Consider the following 23,472-nt stretch of genomic DNA (forward strand, 5'->3'; position numbering starts at 1 on the left):
TGTGTAAATGTGAAACATGTATTGGGAGTGTGTCTCTTGCCTCTTCTGAAAGAATGGGGAGACTCAAGGACGTTTTTGATTAATAGGTTTGTGTCCTTTTGAAAAGCCAAGTAGCAAGTTGCATTTTAACTTACTGTTAACCCAAACATAAGGCAGAGTTTATCTGAGAGTTTATGATGGCATTGACATACTTCCTTGGAAGAAGTACTGTCTGCTCTGTGCCATAGCTCTGTGATCTATGGCAGCATATTCTTATTTTTACAAATCTGTGAATTAAGTGGGTGTCCAGACACCACTCCATGGCTCGTCTCACAGCAGCGTCTTGGTGTACAGTGGTGTTCTGGTCTTGGTCAGCTCTTTAATGCACCATTGCATGGCTGCTTCTGTTGGGCACTGAAACAAGAGCAACTGTTTATTCCCAGTTCTTACCAGGTTATTCCCAGTCCTTTTCAGGTAGTTCACCTTGGCTCTCCAGTTTCTCCTGGACGTCCTGCAATTGTCATGCTAATCATGGTTTCGAACCTACCACCTTCTGTCTACATTTATCATCATGCACCATGGTTATATTTTTGTGTTGTTTTGGTGGGTTTTTTTTTTCCTTCTGGGCTGGTAGAAATACCAGCATATGACTTGCATATGAAATACTAATTGCCTGCACTCTGAATTAATGTGCATTAATTTAGACATTAAATTAAATGGCTGGCCAGGACAGGTGGTAGGTAATTTGTAATGGTGTTTCTTTTGTTTGTTTTGGTTTTCTTTCTTTTATTTCCAAAATGTGAGGACTTCTGAAGTTTTGCCACAATGTGCAAGTTTGGTGTATTTTCATGGCTTTTGCATGTACCTTCCGATAATGTTCATTAACTTGATATTTGGTTGGATCAATTCTCCATATCATGTCATATTTTGTCACCTCCTACATTAGCTTTCAGTATTTTTAAAATGGTTCTGTCTTCCATTACAAGTTCGTCTGTAAAGGTTTTGGGTTTTTTTTTGTAATTAATAAGAGTCTTTAAAAACAATTGCCTTTGACTGTTTCTACATCTCTTTAGGGTTTACTTGCCTCTCTCAGATTAAGGACAGTGCGTGAGTTTTACACTGTTGATACAAAAACATAAACTCAACCCCGGGGCTGCGGCGAGTCCACCCGCCGCCATTATCAGGGCCGCGCCGCGCGCGGGGAACTACAGCTCCCGGCGGCCCCCGCGCCGCCGCGCGCAGAGAAGATGGCGGCCGCCACGGGGCGTGCGGCGGCAGCGCCGGCGGGATACACGGGGGAGGGGCAGCGCGGGGCACCGGGAGCGGGGCCGGCGGGATACCGGGGTGAGGAGCAGCGCGGGGTACCGGGAGCAGGATACGCGGGTGAGGGGCAGCGCGGGGCCGGCGGGATACGGGGGTGAGGAGCAGCGCGGGGCACCGGGAGCAGGATACGCGGGTGAGGGGCAGCGGGAGCGGCGGGATACGCGGGTGAGGGGCAGCGACGTCTCAGAGCGGTGCGTCCCTCGCAGCTCTGGCGGTGAAGTTCGCGGAGCGGCAGCGCTCGCAGCACTGCCTGCTGGTGAAGGAGCACCAGGTGCGGGAAGGGGCCGACGCCGCGCACCCGCCTCGCCGCACCCTCTTCGTCCTCAACGTGCCCCCGTACTGCGGCCCGGTGAGTGGGGGCGGCTGGGGGCCGAGCGCAGGGCTGGGGGGCCCGGGAGCCGGCGTGTGCCCCGGCTGCGGCCGGGGAGCCGCCCCGAGAGCTCTGCCGGCTGTTCGAGGGAGCCATCGCTCCTGCTTTGCTGAACCGCGTGTTTTCTCTTACTCTCCCTGTTAAGGACTCTTTGTCTAGGCTGTTCTCTCGCTGCGGGCATGTGCAGTCTGTGGACATCTGTGACAAGCCAGGGCCAGGAGAGAAAAAAGATAAACTGGCGTCCAAATTCTTCGACCACAAAACTCTAAAGGTAAAGCTTGGCAGGGGGAGAGGAGTACTGATGCTTCAGTGGGAAAAGATGGCAAGTACTGAATGCTTCCACAGGAAACCATATGCGGCATTGGGTGACATGATTACTTACTTAAGTTTATACTGTCTTTTTTTTTTGCTGTCCTGCTGCCTCTTGTGGTTTTGAATTTTATTTTTTAAGTTATTTGTACTACAGTTCCTTGCTCCATTACCAATTTCTCTTACATATCTGACTCACCTGGGTGTTTTTTTCTTTCAGGGATTTCAAGTAGCATACGTGGTGTTCAGGAAACCAGCAGCTGTCCAGGCAGCCAAGGCTCTATCACAGGAAGGTCCCTTGCTAATATCAACAGAGAGCCACCCTGTGAAAACCGGCATTAGCAGTATGTCAGCTCTGGCTATCTTTCTGTGGGCTAATGCTGGGAAAGAACTATACTCATTGTTTGCTGAATTCTACCCTACATGCCCCATTTTGTTCTAAGCTGGGGGTTGTTCAGTGTTTTGTGTTCTTTCATTATCCACAGGGTAGCAATCTTATTGAGCTAGATGTTGAAGTCTAGTCTACTGACCCTGTGGGAGAGTGGGGACATTGGAAGGGTCCTTTTTTCCTGACATTTTTTCGGTATTGCCTAGATTCAGAGATACTGTCTGCATCTTGTCCTCAAAATGGAGACCAGACTCATGCAACAGGCCCTGGATGCCTGTCAAGTTGACAGCACTTCACACATAATCTCTTGACAGAAGCACAGAATGATGTGCCCCTTAGGCTTAAGGCTAACCCACTTCTGCCTGGGCAAGTTGCAAACTATTCCCATGGCACATTGATTGTGCTCGCAGCCAAGTCAGTTTATGCTGTAACAGGGGGGAAGCTGAACACAAATGGGAACAGTATGTCCTTCCCCCATGCTAGAGTTTGCTCTAGAGCTGCCCAAAAGCATCACACTAGCCTGCTTCTAACAGCAGCTATTGCTGACTTGTGCCCTCTCTGTCTCAGAGTGGATCGCCAGCTATGAGGCCTCCATCGTGGATCCGAAGGAGCTGAAGGCTGAGGTGGATGCCTACATGCAAGACTATGATAAAAAGATGGCAGAGGTGAGGCCAGGCTAGGGAGGGGACCCAGCTAAGCAGTTTTCTTGGGACAGAGGGAAAGAAGAGAGATTTCTCAGTGCTCCAGCCATAGTGGAAAGGGCTGAGGGTCTCTCTGTTTGGCAGAGGTTTTTTACTCCCAGTTGCTGGTGGGCCGTCACACCCAGGTTTGGTCTGCAACACCTGACCCTTCCCCTAGGGCTTATAACAGATACCCAGAAATAAGTTGATGTGCAGTGTTGTGACTGGAAGTTGAATGCCTGCAGCCCTGATCCCATGCCTTCCTTTAAACCTTGCTTGGAAGCAGGAGCTGTAACTTTGCCGGTGTTTAAGGGAGGGCCGTGAGGAGCTGTGCATTAGGCTGTGCATCTGCACTGGGCTGCCTCACCCTCCTGTCCTTACAGGAAGAAGCCAAAGCCGCCAAGGAGGAGGGTGTTCCGGATGAGGAGGGCTGGGTGAAGGTGACCCGGAAGGGCCGGAAGCCCGGCCTGCCCCGGACAGAGGCTGCCAACCTGCGCGTGCTGGAGAAGGAGAAAAGGAAAAGGGCCCGCAAAGAGCTGCTCAACTTCTATGCCTGGCAGCATCGCGAGAGCAAGAGAGAGCGTGAGTGTGCAGGTCTCCTCCTACCCCTGCCTGGCTCTTGTCTCATGCTGTGGCCCGAAGAGCATCCTTCTGCCTTCAGGGGAGGCGACACCCAGCTGCCATTAAGCAGTTCGCTGGCTGGATCTGAATGGCCTCGTGCCACCACCTGTCCTAGCAAGGGCTGCTGGAATATTTTGTGGGAGGGTGTGGTTTTCAAAGAGGTGCTTATTCAGTCTGCACAAAGGATTGAAGGGGGAAACGAGCCAATTCCTCCCCAAGAGGGAGCTGCAGCACCACTGGAGATGAACAGCTGGAGCCCCAGCTTGGCACTCAGCTGAGGTGTAAAAGGGCCTGCTCTGGAAGTGTGTGTTTGTGGCTGTTGGGACTGAGCCCCTCCGGTATGTTGAAGTGAAGCTCCCAGGAGAGGGAGATCTGCTGCTCTCATGTGACTTGTTCTTTCTCTTTCTGTTTTAGACATTGCCCAGTTGAGGAAGAAATTTGAGGAGGACAAGCAGAGGATCGCACTGATGCGAGCCCAGCGCAAGTTTCGGCCGTACTAGGTTGTGCTGAGCTGGTCTTCAGGTGCCTGTGCTGGAGAGGGTAGGACAGATGCCTATTGACTCCATTTGCCAAAGGATTTTGAGGAATTGAGGCAGCTTTGGGTTGCCTCTACCCTTGGATCTGAAATGGGAGAACCCAGCAACTGCTGCTGGAGGAGAGTTCCCTTTACTTGCACCAGCATCCTCCTGCTCTTCTGTCATTCAGCCCCATGGCACCACTTCTCAGGGTGTTCATGTCAAGGGCCTGAGGCACATCCTGTGACAACCTGTATCTCCCTGCCACCCAAAACCACACCTCCTAAAGCTTGGTGAGAACTGGGATTGACCTAGCGCAGCCTCTGCAGGGGCAGGGAATGGCTGAAGAACTGTAAATAAACTGCTGCTACTGTTTTCAGAACATGGGAATGCTTCTTTCTCCCCTCTGGTCTCCTGTGAGAACAGCTTCCTGTGTGCTGAGGTGGTGGTAAAAATCATGGCTTGTAACCAGGTGCTCCATTGCACATTTTGTTGAAGGTATGAGCAGTGAAGTGACTTTAGGAAAAACCTAACTGCAACTTGTTGTCACAAGGAAAGAGCAGTGGTTTGGTACAGAGCCCTACCCCTTCTCTTGGTGATTCCCTCCCTGGCCAAGTGTTGCAGTGCCCAGTCATCCAGCTGTGCATGGAGCTCTGCAGCCATGTGTAGGCCACAGAAAATTCCTGATACCCAGCACTGTTGCAAGAACAAATGCCACTTTGAGCAGCCTGGTTTGGAAGGAGAAACCAGACTCTCCATGCCCTGTTTCCACTTAACCTGTCCCCAGCCCTCAGAAAGCAGGTAAGGATAGCAGCAGGCAAGTTTAGGTGTGGGACAGTGGTTTTGTACTGCTCCTATAGCATTTGTGCAGCTCTGGAATAGTGGTAGGTCTGTGATCAAAGTAACCCATGCAGCCCCAGGCTTTTACACATTCATTTTACCATCTGCAGCCTCACTAGAGATGTGACCATGGAATGTAAGGTGGAAATGGTGGTAAATTCCAGAGAGCTGAGATAAAATTGATTTAGCCTCTCCTAAAAACCGACTGCAAATACAGTTGTGTTGCTTGCAGAGATGACAGGCCTGCCTGCTTCAGTGGGCTTTTTGCATCAATTTAACTGGGAGGCAGATCCTTAATATGGCCTACCTAAGGCAGACAGTGTGTAAAAATTGCTGCCTCCCAAGATGCATTTTAGCTGCTTGGGTGAGCGGCCTGAAAGAGAAAGGAGGTTTGTTTTCCTGTAGAGTCAAGAAGACAGACTTAACATTGGAACATTAATCTTTATTTAGGACAGAAATTTTCTCTGCCAACTTCTCCATAATTTGTACTTCTTCCAGCTGCTTCAGCTAGAGGATTAAGGATTCTCTAGTGTTCATTAAAATGGCCTTCTCTGCACAGGTGAGCTCTTAAAGCAGATTCTTAAACAGTGGTCCTCACAATGGAACAGAGACAATGAGGCCCTCTGAGCTCAGGCATCTATGGAATTAAGCAGAGAAGCAGAACACTTTGTTTTTCAGCAGGTTAAATCCTGGGAGCAGCTGTCCACACCATCCTCAGGGAGGAGGCAAGATGAGCCACCTCTGTTGTAGTGCCAGAGGTGGGGAGCTGCTGCTGTCACAGAGGATGCCTCTGCCTTGTGTTCTCCTCTGTTTCAGGGTGCAAGTTTGGAGTAAGCCAAGGGGAAGGCCACTCTGGGCCTCTATCCCTGTACTCACAGAGCTGGAAGTAGAGCAAGGATTCCTTCTCCCTTTGGCAAATGAGATATTTTGCTCAGCTCTCCTTCAGAGTACCCCTGGCAGACCTGCTTCCACCCTGCAATGAGCTAAGCGTAGGAAAGATTATCACGGTCTAATGCTGCATGTGAGGTAGGAATGGTGACAATTCTGGAGCTGGCTTGTTAGCTCCCAGTTCTGAACTACTGCAGCTGTGAGGGCTTCCTAGAGTCTGGCCCTGGTGTTCTGTGCTGTCAGGAAGTTGCTGATGATCCCAGATACCACCTCGGGCTCGTTCAGGTGCACAAAATGACTCCCAGGCACTTCTGCTAGCTGGATGTGCTGGAGGGAAAGAACACAAGAAGATGTGAAGATGTGGACCAGGAAAGTGATCCCTCAAGCACACTCTGTTTGCTGTGTGACACTCGTGGGAAGGGACAGAGCAACTGAGGCAGGACAGAGATGGGAGGACCAGGAAGAGCTGGGTCCAGAGGGCAGTACTAACTTGGGACTTTGGCAGCAGGGACAAAGTTGACTTCCTCCCTTGACTCCACCCCCCCACCCCCTTCCCCATGCGAGGGCTGTGCTGTTCAGGACAAGTCACCTAGTGGAGGGTGTCCACCAAGGTCAGCTGCTTCCCAGCTGCTGCTCCCAGGTTGGTGGCAAATGGAGATGCAAGGATGATGTTTGCTCTCACCTCTTTGAGGTTAGACTCGAATGCCTCCTGCAGGGCTTTCACAAAGTGATTTCTGCTCGGTAGGTTGTGCGGTACCAAGAGCCCATCTTGTGATCTGAAAAACAACAGTGAGGCTCAGTACAGCACACAGCGTGCTTCCATTTGTCTTTGTGGCTGTCCTGGGCAGAATCAGTGTCCCCAATACAGCAGGGTAACAAACCCAACTGTTCTTTCCAGGCTGCTTGTAAGCAGCAGGTGACAGGGTCACACGTGGTAGTCAGAGTGCACCGCACAGCTTGGCTATGCAGCTATTTTCTGTCAAACTAAAAGGTGTAAAACCTTGGGTGACTGCCTAGTGGTATCAGAGTGGAGACTGGCTAAATATTGTCCTCCCAGGGCTGGCTCTGTAACTGGTCTGAAAACATCCTTCCCTGCCCCTGCTCTGCCTTCTGCTCTTAACTTCTTCCTTCCTTAGAATTTCAACATCTCCCCTCAGTCCTTTCTGCCTCTCTTTACTGCTTATTTAACCAAGTTAGGCCCTGCTCAGAGAGGGAGGTACCAGGGCAGTTGCCCTGGAGAAGTCAGCATTAGATCTCCTGCAGAGCTAAGATCATGCTGTCTCCTGCTGTATTGGTGATGGGACAAGGGGACATCCCAGGCTCAATGACATTTCTATGGCACAGAGGACTTGACCTATATTACATGTCTGGACAAGCAGGAATAACCTGAACCTGTTATGATACTAAAACACATCAGGGAAGTCAAAACTGCACCTCTTTTCTCAACTGCTAGCACTTCTTGTTTTCCAGACAATCTTTTAACAGCACCCCACCAGCCAAGGTAGCCAGAGCCCTGCACACCTTTCCCTCGAAGGAGATGGGAAAAGGCAGAGGATGACTCACAGTACAAGCTGTACACCCAGACAGCTTAACAGCTTGGCAAGCCACTGGCCATGTCCCCAGAGCTGCTTGCCCCAGGCGCCACAGGAGAGAGCTTGCAGGAGCTCAGTTAGACCAGGGGCTTCAGGAGCAGCTGGAGGAGATGGAGACTCTGTAGTTTCACCTGTTTTCTCAGGCAAGAGTTTTTGGGGCCTGGAGAAGGGGGCGGGCTGGGTTGCTGACTGTGGTAGAGTCAGGTCAGGACAGCAAGTAGGAGTGGTGCTGTGGAGGGTCACATATTTGCCAGAATGGCCCCTCGCTACAGTGCCAAGGAATGGAGAGTTGTGAGGTGGCATTGTGAAGCCAAGAGCATGGGGAAGATGGGGCAGGACTAACGTTTCCTCAGTCAGCCTTGCACCAGGAAGTCCTAGCCTGAAAGCAGAGTGCCAGGCTCGGAGGATGTTCCAGTTGCTGTCTGCCTTCTCCAGGAGCCTGCCCAACCCAGGGCAGTGGTGGGGAACTGGGAAATACTTCTCACTTGTGAAGCTGTACTGTTACACCAGCTGGCCAAAAGTCTGGGTGCCTAGTGTAGATGAAGGGGTAGTGGAGGACTCCTTCCTAGCCTTCGTTCCTTCCACTGAGGGAGACAGCAAGGGCTGGTGTGGTTTGTGCCTCACTCACACAATGATGAGAACACGGTCCTGGATCTTCTGCAGGAGTTTCACACACTGCTCCACTGTGAAGAATTCTCGACTCTGCTGCAGGTGCAAAGAGAGGGAAAGTGTCAAAGCTCAGGGACAGCAGCTAGGGGCAGAGGGTGTCCCCAAGCCCTCCTGCACAAGGCTCTGAAGGTAGAAGTAACTGTAGCCCTGAAGCTTCCATGCTGACACATGACAAGCGTCCAGGCTGCACACAGGAGTAGATGGCTCTGCAAAGGCTCCTTCTGTCCAGCCGTGTTTCAGGGCTGCCAACAACATTGCCTGCTGGGCAGCAGCACATATGGGAATGATCTCATAGAGAAAAGCTTTAAAAATCCTTTTACTAAAAAGGAGAGAGTACATAACCCTGGCTTCCATATCCTGGCAGTAGCACAGATAGAGGAGGCCCTAATTGCTCAAAAGTGGCACAAAACTATCAAAATACAAAACCCAAGGACTTTGCTCCACTCCCCTTCTTATTCAGGTCACCTGACAAGCTGACAGAAAGCATCAATCCATGTGCTGCCTGAAGAGCTATAACAGCAGGAAAATGTGGCCAGGAGGCCCTGGGGCAGAGGAACTTCTAAAAAAAACAAACAGTAATATTTTCCAGTGACTCTGTAAGCTGAATCAATGATCAAGTGCAGGCTCTTTTAAAAGCAGCATTTAAAGGACGCGTGGGAATTTGGGAAGCAGAAAGTAAGCAGCTGGGTGGAGGCAGGGCCTGGTTCAGTGAGCAGGCATCCTCTGTCTGAGTGTTCTTAAGCTCAGGGCTCCAAAGTAGCAAGGGGCATGTCGGAAGAGCAGTGCTCACCGTACGGGCTCTCATGTCTCTGTTATACACCAGCCCTGCAAAGAAAAAACAGAAGTTTTTCTTAGGAGCAGGAATTGTTCTGTTTTAACTCACTTTTGGGGTCTGCCCAAGATTTTCTGAGATGGGAAGAATAGGATTAATTCATATTTCTCCCTTTTTTTTACTTATTTTCTTTAGCTGTTCTGGGATTTGAGAACCAAACCCAGTTGCTGGGAATGGAGAACTCTTCCTCCAGACTTAATTGATCCCATTCAGGCTGTGTAAATCTGTAGCTAGGGCACCCTGTACCCTGCAGAAGACAATGGCTGTTGGCATCAGTCCCTTCCCACACCCAGCAGTGGCCCAGCACCACACAGCCCCTTACCAGCGGGTGTCTCAGTTGCTCCTCGCTGCAGCAGGATTGCCCCACCCTCTGCTGTCAGATGGCTGTTTGCTTCTAAAAGCCTGAGGGAGACATGGCAGAGAGATGGTGATGCTGGAAAAAGGGAGGAAGTGAAGCAAAAATGCCATGACAAGGTGACAGTGAGCTCTCAGGCTGCTTCAGAAAGGAGCAGGAAGAAGCAGCAGCTTCTGGCAGCAGAAGCAAAAGGTCTTGCTGGGATTCCAGAAAGGGACTTGAAAGGTGAAATGCAGGGATGGTTTTCCTTTCTCATTTGTGCAGCTGTAACTCTGTCAAGGTGAGGGCAGGCAGTAAATGAAGAGAATGGATGGGAACCCACCTCTGCAATGCAGCCTCGGGGCTCCGTGCTTTGGGAGTTTGCTGCTTTGCCTCCAGACTCAGTAGTCTGTCGATCACCCTCCGTTTTGATTTCAGCCATGCCTCAGTGTCCTGAAACACAGAGAGGTAGGGAAGAGTACTCCTTTCTTCTGAATTATTTCACCCCTTATTGGAGAGTGGAAGAGGGACTTTCACTCTTCAACATAGAACTGCTATAATTTATGGGTATCTTATTAAAAATGCCCATTTCTGGGAGAAAGTGAACATCAATACTGTAATGAACTTATTAATTTTTTTCCTTGCCATCTTTTCTAACCCTTCCTACCTCACTTCTGAGTTGAGGACAACTCTCCAAAGTTTGGTATTTTTTGTCCCTCTGAGCTAGGGCTTCTGTCCTACTACTGCCACTGAAAGCTCCAGCATCTGTTAGCAATGATGGCAAGTTGGGAATGTAGCTTTATGAACTGCCAGCAACAGAAAAAAATCTACCCATCTTGTACCCAGGTCACCCAACAAGATGTTGGCAAAAAGATAACCTCAGCTGGCAGTTGCCTAGACAGAGGTTCCAGTTTCCTTTGTACAAGGGCTTGGCACAGACAAGCAAATTTCAGTGCTAAGGGACTGCAAGATGTGGAGCTCTACCAAGTGTGCCCCAAGGGCCACCCTAAGGACAAACTTCAGTCTGTGCAACAAGGAGCAGATCAGTGCCTGCCAAAAGGAAGAGCCCTAGGACTTGTGTGACCTGCCAGGAAGTGGTCACATCAGTGCTTTCTCTGAACAAGTGAGGGAAAGAAAAAAATCATGTATTTTTGTATTTTAAAAAAAGTGAAGGGAAGGACACATGAGCTCTAACCTCTGGAGCTAGAAGAAAGCCAAGACTTTCCAGCAGGATCAGCTTGTCCACCATCTCAGGATAAAGGAAACAGAACTGAGGAGAGATGAAACAATAAGAAAATGAAAAGCTGAGCACTGAGTGATGTCTTTATCCTGCTGCATGGGAGAGGGATCAGTGAAGGGCCTCTCCTCCCCTGAGATCCAGATCTGTCCCTTCATTCCTCTCCCATTTGTTGTTGCAGCTGCAGAAATCACAACCCCATGAAGAAATGGTGCTTTACTCACCATTCCTGCCACAGCCCCACCTGCAAAGAAGAAAAGGGTGCTCAGTAATGCACAGAACAGCTCCTGGTAACAGAAGTTCACCTTCCCCACAGCAGGCGCTACCTCAGAAATAAAAATGTGCATTGTACCATGGGACAAAACCCCAGTACAGAGGAGAGTTCTCCCAAGTCACAACATGCAGGCAGAGACCAGGGCTGTTGACCTGCTGTGTTCCCCATCTTGTGCCATTCCCACCTCCCTCAGACAGCAAAGGCCAAGCAGGAGTTACTGTTTAAAATGTCTTGGTGTGCAGGTCCTGTTAGATGTGATCAGAGCAGCCCTAGGAAGTAAACTCCAAATTGTGGCAAAATCAAATCCTATTCCAAGCTCAAAGGGATAGATCCTGGAGTCCAGTTCCCCTCAGGCACCTTTACAGCCCACCAAATGGGCTGTCTGTTCCCAGGCTTTGTGGGGACCAGGCAGGAAGGCCTGCTGCTGTGAATTTTCCTGCACAGACCACCCCTCTTTGCCAATCACTGTTCCGTGCTGTGAGCGGGGGAAATGCTCACAGCAAGAGTTACCACTGTCTGTACTGCAGGGTCTTGAAAACAGGCATTTCAAACACAGGTACAGATTTTTGAATCACTCAGGCAGGAACCTCATACTTTGCATAATATAATATTCCAACCCAGCTCCTAGCAGCATGTCTTGGAAGTTAATTATCTACTGCTTTGTATTAATCTCACAGTTTACAAGGACCAGAGGCACTTACCCATACTGTGACCCATCAGGGTGAACCGTCTCCACTGCAAGGCTAAATGGCAACAGAGGAAAACAGACAGTGCTACATCAGAAACCAGAGCAGCAACATCTTGCTGTTTCTTCACTGACATGGGCCCTTTCTCCCAGGAGGGCTTTTGCACTACCACATTTGCTTCTTAATTCAGAAACTAAGCAGCTGAGTAGGCTGATTTTGAAGAAAAAGAGCATTTACCACCTCATTTCCATGGCAGTTAAGTCATACAGCTCTCAATCTCTCTCTGTATGTCAAACAAGCTCCAGCAAAGTCCCATTCACTGCCAGATATGACACTGGCAAGAAGCAAAGGAGCCTGACTGGGTAGCATCTGGTGGAAGAGAAAAACCTTTACAGAGCATCCTGCCACAGGGCATTCTGCAAGACATGTGAGGACACAGAGCCAGGTCTGCTGCATTGAGGGAAGTATGATTCCAAGTGAAAGCTTTCTGCACCATTTAGCACATCAGGCTCTTCAGTCCATTTTTAGGGCATTCTGGGAGGCTTATAGGAAAATACAACTTTATCAGTGCTGCCCATCTGAAATATACCTCACTGAAAGATGGATTTTACCCTCTGGAACATCTGAGAGCTTCTAGAGGCTCTTTTGTGTACTGAATGGGGAATGTAAAACTACACATGCCAAATATACAGATGGACAGTTAGATCAGGAGTTATTAGGAGTACAAGACATTTCAACTTTCAGATTTCTTTGCATGATACTAAAGCAAGTAGCAAACTGCCATCAGAGAGAACCAGAAATTTCCAACTTACACCTGTCACTGACTGCTTATAAAAAGCCAGTCTGGTAAAACCATTTAGTTGCTTCCACCATTTCACCACTACAGCTTTTTTAGTACAGAAACACTCAGGGCTTTACAGTTTCTTCCTTTCCCAAACAGTGAGAAAGAGGGATGCTTATTCAGTCACTAAGCACTGGCTGACATCCAACTGAGAAGCAGGGGTAACTGAAAATGCTGTTTGCTTGTTGGAAAGAGCAGGACCAATAGAGCATCCCCCCCACAAGTACCCCCTCGAGGGTTCCTTCACATACCCACCTGCTGCCACCCGGCGCACATCGGTCACATAATCCAGGAAATGGTAGGGGAGGCCTGCAGGTCGGTGGGAGGACAAGCCGTGGCCAGAAAAATCCATTGCCACATAATAACAACCTGAAAGGGAAAGAGGATCACATGTGCAGCCCGGCCACACAACACAAGCCATCCTGATGAGCCAGACTTACCTCTGGGGAGCAGTGGAATGAGCTTGTCAAAGGTGTTGGCATTGTCCAACCAGCCATGCAAACACAGCACAGGGTGTCCCTCCGAGGGTCCCCAGGCCTTGGCTGCCACATGTCCCCAGGGCACAGGGAACTTCAACTCTGAGAACATGCCCAAAACACGCTGATGTCCTTGGAGAGTCACGTACTTGGAGTAGGTCCCAGGGGTCTTGTTAATGGTCTAGAGCTCTGAAAAGAGTAATACAGGTCTTTAGTAACTCACCAGTCTCCTGTGGTCTTAATTAGCAGCTTGATGATTTATAGCTCCCCATTCAACATCCCAAGCTGCCGTTCCTGACTGCCTGTTTGGGGAATCCTCCTCCCAGCACGTACTAGCTATGCTCCTAGGAAGAAATAAGCTTTCCCTATGCAGGAGGAGAAAGCCTTCTCTGTGTCTCTGCAGCAGCTGCAACCTGACCAGAAGGCACAGGAGATCTGGCAAGAGGGAGACATGCAGAATTCCCCCAGCTAGCTGCAGTCAGCCAGGCACCTGTCCTGGGCTTAAAAGACAGTTTGGGGAATAAGGATGCTGCCTCCAGGATTAGACTGTTACCACCTTGCCCTCTTTTACCTTGGTACTTCTCTTTCGCACCACTGCTTGGCACATTTGCTAGAGCAGCTGGCTCCAAGCTGCACAACAGGTCACTGCTGCCACTGCCTGTGCACCCCTCAGAGCAAGGGACTTTTGCACGGGATATGGGTCCACAACCTGCCAGGCACTTGCTCGACCTCAAACCATCTCATTTACCTGGCAATCACTGACCCTTGCTCAAGCACCAGCTCCTGAGTGAACCCAGCCTCTGGCAACCTTCCAGTGGTGGTTTAAACATTTCCCTTTCACCCCCAAGCCACAGGCAACCTGACTATCTCCAAGTCTCTCATGTCATATCCCCTTCCAAGTGACTTGTCTTGTGTATCTGCTCCCTTAATTAGCCCTCTGAGATCGCACAGCAATTAAATCACTCTACAGCAAGTCCCTCCTGAGCCCATACCTCTCTAAGGAGTGAGGATAGAGGCGGTAGGCTGCTGTCAGGGCCCGGATGGTCCCTGTCAGCCAAGCCTGGGGTTCCCGTCAGTGTGTTTCAGCTCGGCCCAGGACCAGCCGCAGCAGTGCTGCAGGAGTGCCGCTCTCCATCAGCAACGCCCTCACCACAGCAGCCGTGGCCCTGCCTGCTGATCAAGGGGCTGTGCCTGATCCCAGCTGCCCGCGCCGGGCCGGATCCTGACAAACAACCGTGGGCTGACTTTCCATAGTGTGACCATGGACCTGCCCTGTCCTGAGGGCCTGGGCTCCTGGCAGAGCCTGACGGCCCTCCCAGGCAGTCCTGCCCGGGCCCAGCGGGGCTCCGGCCCTGGGATCCCCCCGGCCCCGGGATAAGGCCTCCGTGGCCGGGCAGGAGGCGCCGCCACACCGGGGCCTTCGCCTCGGGGCCCCCGGAGCGCCTGTCCCGGTCCTGCTCCCGGCCCCGGGGAAGGGCTGCCCGGGGAACTGACCCCCGCCCGGCGCCGAGAGCAGCCCCCGATTGCCACGGCCGCTCCGGCCCCCTCTCCCTTCGCCGCCCTCCCGCGACGCCCCGGCCCCCTCCTACCGCTCCGTGCGGCCGGGCCGGCTGAGCAGAGGCGGCGGCAGGGCAGGACAGGACAGGGCGGGCCGGCTGCACCGCCCCGCTGCCCGCCTCCCTGCGGCGCCCCGGCCCCCGCCTCTGTCTGCATCGGGCTCGGTGACAGGAACGGGAACTAACGATGGCTGTGAGGTCTGGAGCTGCGAACAACCTCCTGGGCGTGATGGGAATCTCTGAGGAGTCAAAATCAAGGAGGTATGGCTGCATCTGTGACTACCTCCAGAAGACACATTACTGACGATGGAAACTGTCTGTACTGTGGTGACACAGTGTGAGATGTTTTAACTGTGACCCAGGAGCTTCATATTGACATCAAACGGGCCCGTGCTTGACACTGACACTGAACTTCTGTCACTCTCTGATAGAGAGACTCTTCTGAACTCCTAAGGCTTGCTGCAACCGTGTTGCTTCAGGGACAAGAGTCACCCTCCCATACTGTGACTCATCGCAGTGAATAGACTCTGCTACAGGGCCAAGCTGCCACAGATGCACAGCAGACAGCACTGCCTCCGCCACTCCACTCCTCTTCTGTGAAAACAGATCCCTCTCAGATGGAGAGGTTTCTATAAAGTTTGCCTCATTAATTGCCCAAAAAGCTGATGTCTGCATAGACCAAGTTTCAAGGAAGCCAATACCCAAGTATGGCTACTTGCTGCTGCCTCTCATTCCATCCAGCAGTCAGTCTGCTAAGCCTAATGCAGACCACAACCATTCCTCTTCAGTCAAGGACTCTGTGGTCAGAGGAAGCAAAGTCAAATCACACTGTGAGCAGTGGGACCCCTTGCTGGAATAGTTGAAGGAAGCAGAATGAATGTATGTTCTTAGGGAATCATTTTTATATTGGTAACTGGAAGCCCTATACTCAGTTCAGCACATCAGTCTCCTAAATTACACATTATATTTTCAGAACAGCATAAAAAGCTTGAAAGAAACCAGTGTAGAAGCTTAGAGCCCTATTTCTCCTGCCTAGCTCTAACTCATCCTGGCAAAATGGGCTTTGCACCGCAGCAGTTTAAACATAACCTTGGGGACCCATCACTGAGAAGAAACAAGAGCACTGTGTAGCTCACAGCCTCCTCTCCATGTGAGCCATTAGAAGGGAAATCAGAACATGAATTTTTACAGGTTTGCAAAGTGTCCAGTGCCTTGCTTTTTCTTAGGCCTCCATACTGAAGGAGCAAGGAAAGCGGACTACGAGGGCTGGGCAGCCTTGCAGGAGAGAGGCCACAGCAACTTCTACAGCTTCTCTCTTACAGCTCTCAGAAGTGGGTGGCTGATTACAAAAGGTGAAAAGCAAGAGACAGCTTGGCTGAACAGCTTTGTAAAATGCACTCAATAATAAGGAGCAATAATCAAATAGCGGCTGCTGCTAATAGAGGGCAGGGCCCTCCTGTGAATTCCTGGAATTCCTCCTAAAGAAGCCACCAGACGGCAGTGTAATTGTTAGGCAGTGTAATTGTTAGGCAGTGGCTGCTGCTGGGCTTGTGGTTCTTCAGTCTGTGGCATGACTTATGAGGGAGAGGACCCTGTGCCATGAGAAGTTATGTGTACTGTTGGCACACACTCCAGTGGTTGGTGGGACAACGGGTCATGGCCAGAAAAATCCATTGCCACTCATGAGCCAGACCAACTTCTGGGGAGCAGTGAAATGAGCCCACTGAAGAGGGTGGCATTGTCCAGCCAGCCATGCAAGCATAGCACAGATTGTCCCCAGGCCTTGGCTACCACCAGTGCTTGAGGCATGGGGAGGTTCACCTCCAAGAACTTGTACCCACAAGGAACATCCCTGAGAGCTACATGCTGGAGCTCTACCTGACCTCTACCTAATACCAGTTTTTGGGCACAAGCCTTGTTTGGGATAATCCTGGGATCCTGCTGTAAATGCTTGCTCTGGCAGTATATGCATCACCACCACAGGTCCTGGACCACCACACGAGGTTCTCTCTCCCATTCCAGCAGCTAGTAGGACCTGGGCTCTTGTTGCTTTGGGTCACAGAGATTATTCTGGGACTCAGGTGGGAATAATGCATTCCCTAGTGACATTGGACTCCTGTGGCCTGCATTCTAAATCAATTCTGGTAGGAGGCTCCATCAGCAGCTGCCTGACAGGAAAGGAAGCATTCCTCACAGAAATGATTGGGGGTAGGTGATTTCAGATAGAGCTCCTAGCGGAGAAGATTGCACTGGGATGTGCTCTGTACCCTCCCCTCAGTGGCAGGACTGTCACCCTATTAGCCAAAGCCATATTGCTGAGCTGTCCTCCAGGTCCCTCATACCTTCTCTAGCAATGCTACTCACCCCTCACTGTGCATCTCCCCCAGCACAGCACTGTGCATCTCCCTGGAAAACCCCCCAGGGGAGGGCCCTATGCAGGGTGCACAGCAGTAAAAGAGCAGCCCAACATCTTACAAGACTGTGCATCTCCCCCAGCACAGCCTGGAAAAGCCCCCAGGGGAGGGCCCTATGCAGGGTGCACAGCAGAATTGGGATGGCTCACAGAATTCATTTTGCTTCATCTACTTCTAGTGAGTGCCACAGGCCACTGCAGTGGAATTGCTGCTCGTGGAGGACCAAACTAGATTCCACCTGGAAAGGTGCTGAGGTGTTGGCTGGGCTACACTGGACCGGTGGTAAGAAAGGCTGGTTTTGAGTAAAGAACTGTGAGTTAGTGTGAGATATCCCATGTGCTTAGCAAAGGGTAATTTAACCTCTGTGTCCTGGCAAAGGAGCAGGAGACCTGCAAGGGTGAACACTGGGACATGCAAAGCTGTTATGCTCCACTGACTTGGAACAGCATTGATCAGTTTGTGCTAGCTGCAGATCTGGTGAAGAAACTTTAAGTACAGCAGATTGATTGCTACCAGGGGACAAATTCCCCATAGCTGGTTGGATTCAAGCACTGAAGTACTGACATATTGATCTATTTATGTTGATTTATTAGTAATAGTCCTGTACCCCAATTTCTCTTGTGCAGTTATACAAATATAAAAAAAAAACCCTGCTATCGCTAGCTTAACTGATTTCTTTCAGAGGATATATAGAGAACACATCTCTATATAAAGCCCCATATTGTGAGCATATGCTGCAATCTATAGTAGACAGGAAAATAAAAGTGATCACAGGCAAGCATATTATTATGCAAGCAGCTCCAACATGCTGGCTCACAGGCTTTAGTTTGAGCTCCATCTACAAATCTTGCTTGCCTTGGAGATGTTCCCAGCACGTCTCAAGGGCTTAAATGAGCTCCCCAGGTGGGAAGAGTTGGGATAGGATGTCATCCCATGATCTCTGGGCTCTGCTCAACCGCAACAGACTCATCCAGGTGCCTTGTGTGGTGTACTTTGTCTTTGGTTTTCCCTAATTTCTTGTTGAATTTAATTTATGTGAATTTCTGACTGAAAAAGTTGCTTACATATTAAGTGCAAAACAAATGCTGTGATGGATTAGATTGGTTTCTCCCCCTTGCTCCAGATCTGTTGTGTTCCTTGTTTATTGGCATCATGCTGTAACCAACTGAGCTAAACTCAGTTTTTCCAGGGCTCTCCAGCTGTGCAGAAGGTGGGAGAGACAAAGGGATGCTGGCTCTTTACCCACTACAGTCTGAGGCCAATATGATAATTTAAATGGAAATCTTTGTTTTAAGCCAAGCAATAAGTGGTTGGAAAAGGGAAGTGCATCTACTTCAGGGATTCACCTGCAGCATAATTTGGGTAGTGGGGCTGCTGGGGTGTTAAATCATTCCCACATAAACCAGCACCATTCTGCTGGAAGCAGCCCCAGGCACACACCATGCATCAGGTCCAAGTGGTGCACATTTGTATCACTTTATTTGCAGCTAATGAAATAGCTAGAAACATTTATTGCATATAAATTATATATGAGCACCCATCATACAAATAAACTCCAGTCTCAGCTTTCCATTTCCTCCTTAATCAGAAAGTCTGTTATATTTGGGACAGATTCAGGAGTCTCTGCTGGTTCCCATCCCCTGGGCCTGTTTAGATTAACTTGCGGGGTGAGCTACTCTCCAGATCTCTACAAAACTCACCTTTAGAGCATGCACCTATTTTAATGTATAAAGTGGCAGGGGAAGAAGAGAAGTTTCTCTCCAGCTCTTGTCTAGATTTAACCATCTTTCACTTGGAAAATCTGGCAGATTCCCCATAGGCTGAGATGAAATAATAGTGAAAACCATAAGTAATCTGACACTTGTAATTACAGCCTACCAGTTCCTTACTGACCTCAGACAGAATAAGGAAATAGCATGCACTAGGATCATTTAAAAACAAGGGGAAGGTTCTAGTTAACACTAAGTCTCATGTGTTTATGGAAAAGAATCTATGAAACTGCTTGGGAACTTTTGGAGATGTAAGTTGTAGATTTGGGTTATGGATTTGGCTGACAAAAGTAAAAACTGTTGAAGTAATAGCTCTCCAGCAAGGAAACTGATACAGTCTTACACTGTGTTTTGATTTTTAAAATACGGGAATGATACCAAATTAACACATTTTGTAGTAATGGGACTGAGAATTGACTAGGTAGCAAGTGTCAAAATATTAAAGTCGATACAAGCATACAAGGGCGGGTTTTGAAACAGTCCAGTAGTGAGTTACTCCACCCGGGCCACACTTTTGATATGGCCATGGAAGAAGTGGCTCTGGTGAAGGATTGACTCACAGCAGAGCAGCAGCTGAGCATGAGCTCCCAGTGCAGTCAGAAAGGCTAATTCCATTCTCCGATGTATAAGCAGGGAATGTGGAACAGGTGTAATGAGATTATAGTGCAGGAGATTATATTGTGTCTGCTAATTCCATGGAGGTGATTACTGGTGTGAAAGTATTCCCAGTTTAGACAGCTGTGGTTCAGTGAGGAAGGGAACAAGTTGGAGAGGCTTCCTGGCAGAGCTTTAAGACCTGTTTATGAGAGAGAAGCATTTAGGACCAACATGATCAAAGCCTGGGTATACCTATGTAGCATTGCATTTTTGCTCCTCCGGTTGTCACACTGCCTAACAATGGCACAAGAAAAAACAGTCTAGAGACGAGGTACACATTCGATAATGGAGAAAGGAGTTAAATACTTCAGGGTTTGCTTAGGGTGCTGGCAGCTTTCCAACCATTGGCAGTTTTTTAATGAAGATGGGATGTTTAACAAAACAACAATGATTAATGTGACAGAGTTCTTTGTCCTGTGATCATCTGGAAAGCAGAGTGGTCTGGAAATTAGTCTACTGCAATAGACACTGCTGTCAGATGGTACCAACCTGAAATGCTGTTACTACAACCTTTCCCAAAATTATAGTCCATAGCTATACTCCTTGCATTTTACATTGTTTTATTTCATTTACAGGCTGGGTTTCCTCAGTTGAGGAAGCCCCTGTTTGTAGGTCCAACAGACTGAGGACCTTTTTGCTATGGGGTCTCTGTCTCGGCTCGCTCCCTGCAAACAGCCTCTCCTGGCTGTTTTTGTCTGCTTTGGAGAAATGCCTGAAGTGAGTGAACTCAGTGCCTGTGTCTGTGAATGGGGTTCAGCATCACCACCTGCCTCAGTGTGGGCGGGACAAATCTCAGAAGGCATGGGCAGGACTGAGCTACATGTTCCAGCTGAAGGATTCTGTCCAAAGGGATTTGAGCAAGATCCACCCATTTCGGTCTCCAGTAACACATCCTGAAAATGTGGGATAACAAGGAGAGACAAGAGACCTCAAGGATACAATGAAATCCTTAACTGCGCTTCCACCTCCATGTCTGTTGGGCAGCAATGCTGGGAGAAGTCACCTGGACTGGTCATGGATTTATGTGGCCGCAGAGCCTCAAGGAGCTCACAGCTGAGTCCAGTGGTGTGGAAGGCCAGTACCTCATTTCCCCCATCCCAGATTGTCCTCTACTGCTCCAGGGTGTTTGACATGTAGGCAAGATTCAGAGGTGAGGGAATGGCTTGCTGTAGAGTTATAAAAGACGGCAGCTGCTTAAATCTGACCTAAATACCTTCCAGATTATGCAGCCTGATGCTTTGTTTGAAAACGCAGAAGGTCGCTGTCTGCTGGGTCTTCGCTTCCCTCGAGTGACCCAGGGGCATGGACTGGCAACGAGCGAGAACTCGTGTTTGCGGCGGCCGTGGGGCAAAGCCGCGGCAGCAGAGGGTGCTGCAGACGGGCATGAAGGCGCATGGGGCACGGGGCTCGGCGTGCCCCCTGCGCGGCTGGCTCCGGCTGCCCTCGCTCCATCCACGGCCCGGGACGCGCGGCACGGCCGGGCACGGCAGCGGAGCCGCTCCGTGCCGGGGCTGGCAGCCCGCAAGCCGCAGCAGCCGGCTCCCCGCAGCCGCGCTGGGTCACCGCGCTCCGGCCTGCCCCTGTACCTTCGCTTTCCTGGAAAGCAATTTCTCTTCGTTACTGCGAAGAGCCCTGCTCTGGTAGAGGAAGGAGGGGCCTTGCCACCGCTTCATGCAAAGGGGCCACTACTTGTGCTGATTTTTCTCGTAAGAGAGGAACAAAACCAGCCCGTGCTCGCTCTAAACCACTGAAGGAGTTTGTTTGTTTTTGTTTGGTTGGTTTTTTGGGGTTTTTTGTTTGTTTGTTTGTTTTCCTGGGGGAACAGAGGAACAGGGCTGGGGGATTTTTGTGTTGGTTTAGTCCTCCTGGCTTTCTCTTTTTGTGCTATTGGGTTTTTTTCCTCCTTCTTAATGCTTTGCTGTTAGCATCTCCTAAAAGGAGGCTTGTAGCAAGTTAAGAGACCACCTCAAAAGGGGAGGAAAGGTCAAAAGGGAAAAACTGCCTAAGACTGAATGCAATCAAATGTTGTACATTTTGTATTCTTTGCAGGTTGGACTCGCAGCACATCAAGAGATGGTGGCGGTCATTTCCTACCCACCCCACAAGCATCCTTCCATCCTCCTATCTGTATAAAATCTCAGGCACTGCCTGCATCACCTCTCAACCCAGGGTACCCAGGCCTTCCCTTGCTTTCTTCTCTCCCTTTCCTTCCCATTTAATCACCTGGCAGGAATCCCCCAGCCTTGGGGCTCCATGTCTGGGCCACTTGGTCAGCTACATTGTCAGGGCAATCTCATATCCTACTCACATCCCATCCAGAAAGTCAGTGTCCACACCAGTGAGCAACAGCACGTTTGGGTCTGGTGGGGGCCTGTAAAAGGCACTGAGATCCTAAGTAATTGGTCACCTGTGATGTGGAATTGGTGCTCCAGCCCCAGCTGAGCTTCCACACACAGGTCTGCAAACCTGAAGGGCAAGTCAGTACTGGATGATTTAATGTGTTCACTCATCTTCCCTCCTCTCTGCCCTCCATGTTCTTCTCCTTTGTTTTTTTGGTATCTTTTTTCCTTTCTTATGCAGATTTTCAGCGTTTCATTACCACCAGTTCTTTTCCCGCATCATATTATCCTCTCCCTTCCTCTGAGGCAATGTTTGCCTTTTGCTTTCCCAGAAAACCATCTTTATTCAGTAGTTTGCAATGAGACCTGCCCCAAAATACCATTCTTTTTCCCACACCTCCCAAAGTGACAGGTGTAAATAGGCAGACTGTGGCTCCTTCTTCCTTATGCAAGATGAAAGGAATCTGCATGCTGAGAAGGAGTGAAGGTGTTAGGGTATTACTGGCTCTTGGGCTGCTGGATATCAACCTCTTGGAACTTACCAAAGACTTGGAGGTCGCTGAAGAACAAGCAGAGAAACACCACAAAGTTGAACTATGATCCAAAGGTAGAATGAACTCAGACCTACTGCTCTCAGCAGCGGGACTTCAAACAAAACTCTCTGGAAATGGTTAATTCTGTCAGCAGCTCTATCAATTAATGCTTTCATGTTTAATGTGCTTTAAAGTTTTAGTATTGGGGATAGTGAGGGTATATGTATCCATATGCAGGGGAAAAAATGAGGGGTAGGATAAAACTTGTAAATCCTAAGAACGAATCCTGACACCTTCTTGGGAGCTACTCCTTGTCACACAGTCATCAGCATCCTGGGCATCTCAAAAACTGTCTTTAGGAGGGATCCTGCTTTCTCCAGAGAGGCAGCAGTGGGCAGTGTTCAAATTAGCCTGCCTGTATTCTCACTGTCATTACACAAAGCCTTTCAGGTGGTTGCCTTCCCCTCCTTCAGGACACAAGCTATTTCAGCATCCTTGTGTTTTCCACCTATAATGAAGCCACCTCAGAGGTACCTTGATCCTGAAGACATTTTGGACCCTGTGGTTCAAATCTGAGCTTTGGAAAGCTGCGCTCAATGGTGCCATTGTGACATGTCTCACTGGCTTTTATGGCTGAAGACGATTGCTGCAATACGCTTCAGCTGTAATGCTGCCAGGTCACAGTTTCAAGTGGATGAGAGAAGAATGAGCAAGACCCACAGACAATCTCAGAGCAGTGAGGCTGGATGTTAACTTTTCACAGGCAAAGATGAAGAAGAAGAATAAAAGGTAGAATTAGACCAGGCCATTTAACAATAAGGCAAGGTGGCTGGAAGAGTCTATGAAGTCACCCAATAAATGTTATAAATATCCACAGAGGGAAAGAGACTCCCTACTAGGCAACTGTAAAGCAAACCACAGGATATTTTTGAAGCTGCCATCCAAAAATACAAAGAAAAGTGTGACAAGCCTACTTAAAAACCAAAAATGGAACAGATGAGTACTTCATCCCTGCTGTGATTTAGAGCTCCAGCGGCAGGTCCTCCCACTGAAGCTGCTCTCAAAAAGAATAAAGTGCTTTGCCCAGATTCTTATGGAAGTTCAGAAATTCTTCTGTGGTCAGCAACATCTTCATGCTTGGTTGAAAGAAAAAACAAGAACTGATGTCTCAACACTCAGTGGAACTTCTGGCAAGGCTGAGGATCAGATTCAGCGGCGTTTCTGACTGCTTTATGCTCCCTGGCAATGCCAAGCAGCTGTAAAGTTTTTAGTCTGCTGCTCAAGCTGGAATTACAGCTGCTTTGCATCACTAAGCTGGTACAGAGCAGCCAGAGCACATCTGCGTTTGGG

General features: G+C 49.5%; 2 protein-coding genes across 5 annotated transcripts; one reads left to right on the forward strand and one right to left on the reverse strand.

The window, feature by feature from the left end:
* Positions 1-1,160: 1,160 nt before the first annotated feature.
* Positions 1,161-4,564, forward strand: RRP7A (ribosomal RNA processing 7 homolog A). Of its 3 annotated transcripts, none has more exons than XM_041416813.1 (7): positions 1,161-1,275; positions 1,509-1,651; positions 1,818-1,943; positions 2,202-2,325; positions 2,937-3,034; positions 3,433-3,631; positions 4,085-4,564. In XM_041416813.1, the coding sequence occupies exons 1-7, from the start codon at positions 1,227-1,229 to the stop codon at positions 4,168-4,170; spliced, it is 825 nt and encodes a 274-aa protein (XP_041272747.1). In that variant the 5' UTR covers positions 1,161-1,226; the 3' UTR covers positions 4,171-4,564. The 3 variants fall into 3 exon arrangements, with proteins under 3 accessions (XP_041272747.1, XP_041272749.1, XP_041272746.1); XM_041416815.1 differs by having other exon boundaries at positions 1,201-1,270; positions 1,504-1,651; XM_041416812.1 differs by having other exon boundaries at positions 1,212-1,323.
* An 888-nt stretch (positions 4,565-5,452) lies between these two features.
* On the reverse strand, positions 5,453-14,539 carry SERHL2 (serine hydrolase like 2). Of its 2 annotated transcripts, XM_041416810.1 has the most exons (13): positions 14,444-14,497; positions 13,847-14,076; positions 12,819-13,043; positions 12,634-12,747; positions 11,553-11,594; positions 10,802-10,821; positions 10,536-10,610; positions 9,684-9,793; positions 9,329-9,408; positions 8,965-8,999; positions 8,134-8,210; positions 6,596-6,689; positions 5,453-6,240 (listed from the first exon to the last, which is right to left on the reverse strand). In XM_041416810.1, exons 3-13 carry the CDS (start codon positions 12,964-12,966, stop codon positions 6,124-6,126), a joined length of 912 nt encoding a protein of 303 aa, XP_041272744.1. In that variant the 5' UTR covers positions 12,967-13,043; positions 13,847-14,076; positions 14,444-14,497; the 3' UTR covers positions 5,453-6,123. The 2 variants fall into 2 exon arrangements, with proteins under 2 accessions (XP_041272744.1, XP_041272745.1); XM_041416811.1 differs by lacking the exon at positions 13,847-14,076 and having other exon boundaries at positions 14,444-14,539.
* Between the last annotated feature and the right edge of the window lie 8,933 nt (positions 14,540-23,472).

This window comes from Onychostruthus taczanowskii, unplaced genomic scaffold (assembly GCF_017590055.1).
Source record: "Onychostruthus taczanowskii isolate IOZ18803 unplaced genomic scaffold, ASM1759005v1 scaffold53, whole genome shotgun sequence".
Classification (NCBI taxonomy): Eukaryota; Metazoa; Chordata; class Aves; order Passeriformes; family Passeridae; genus Onychostruthus; species Onychostruthus taczanowskii.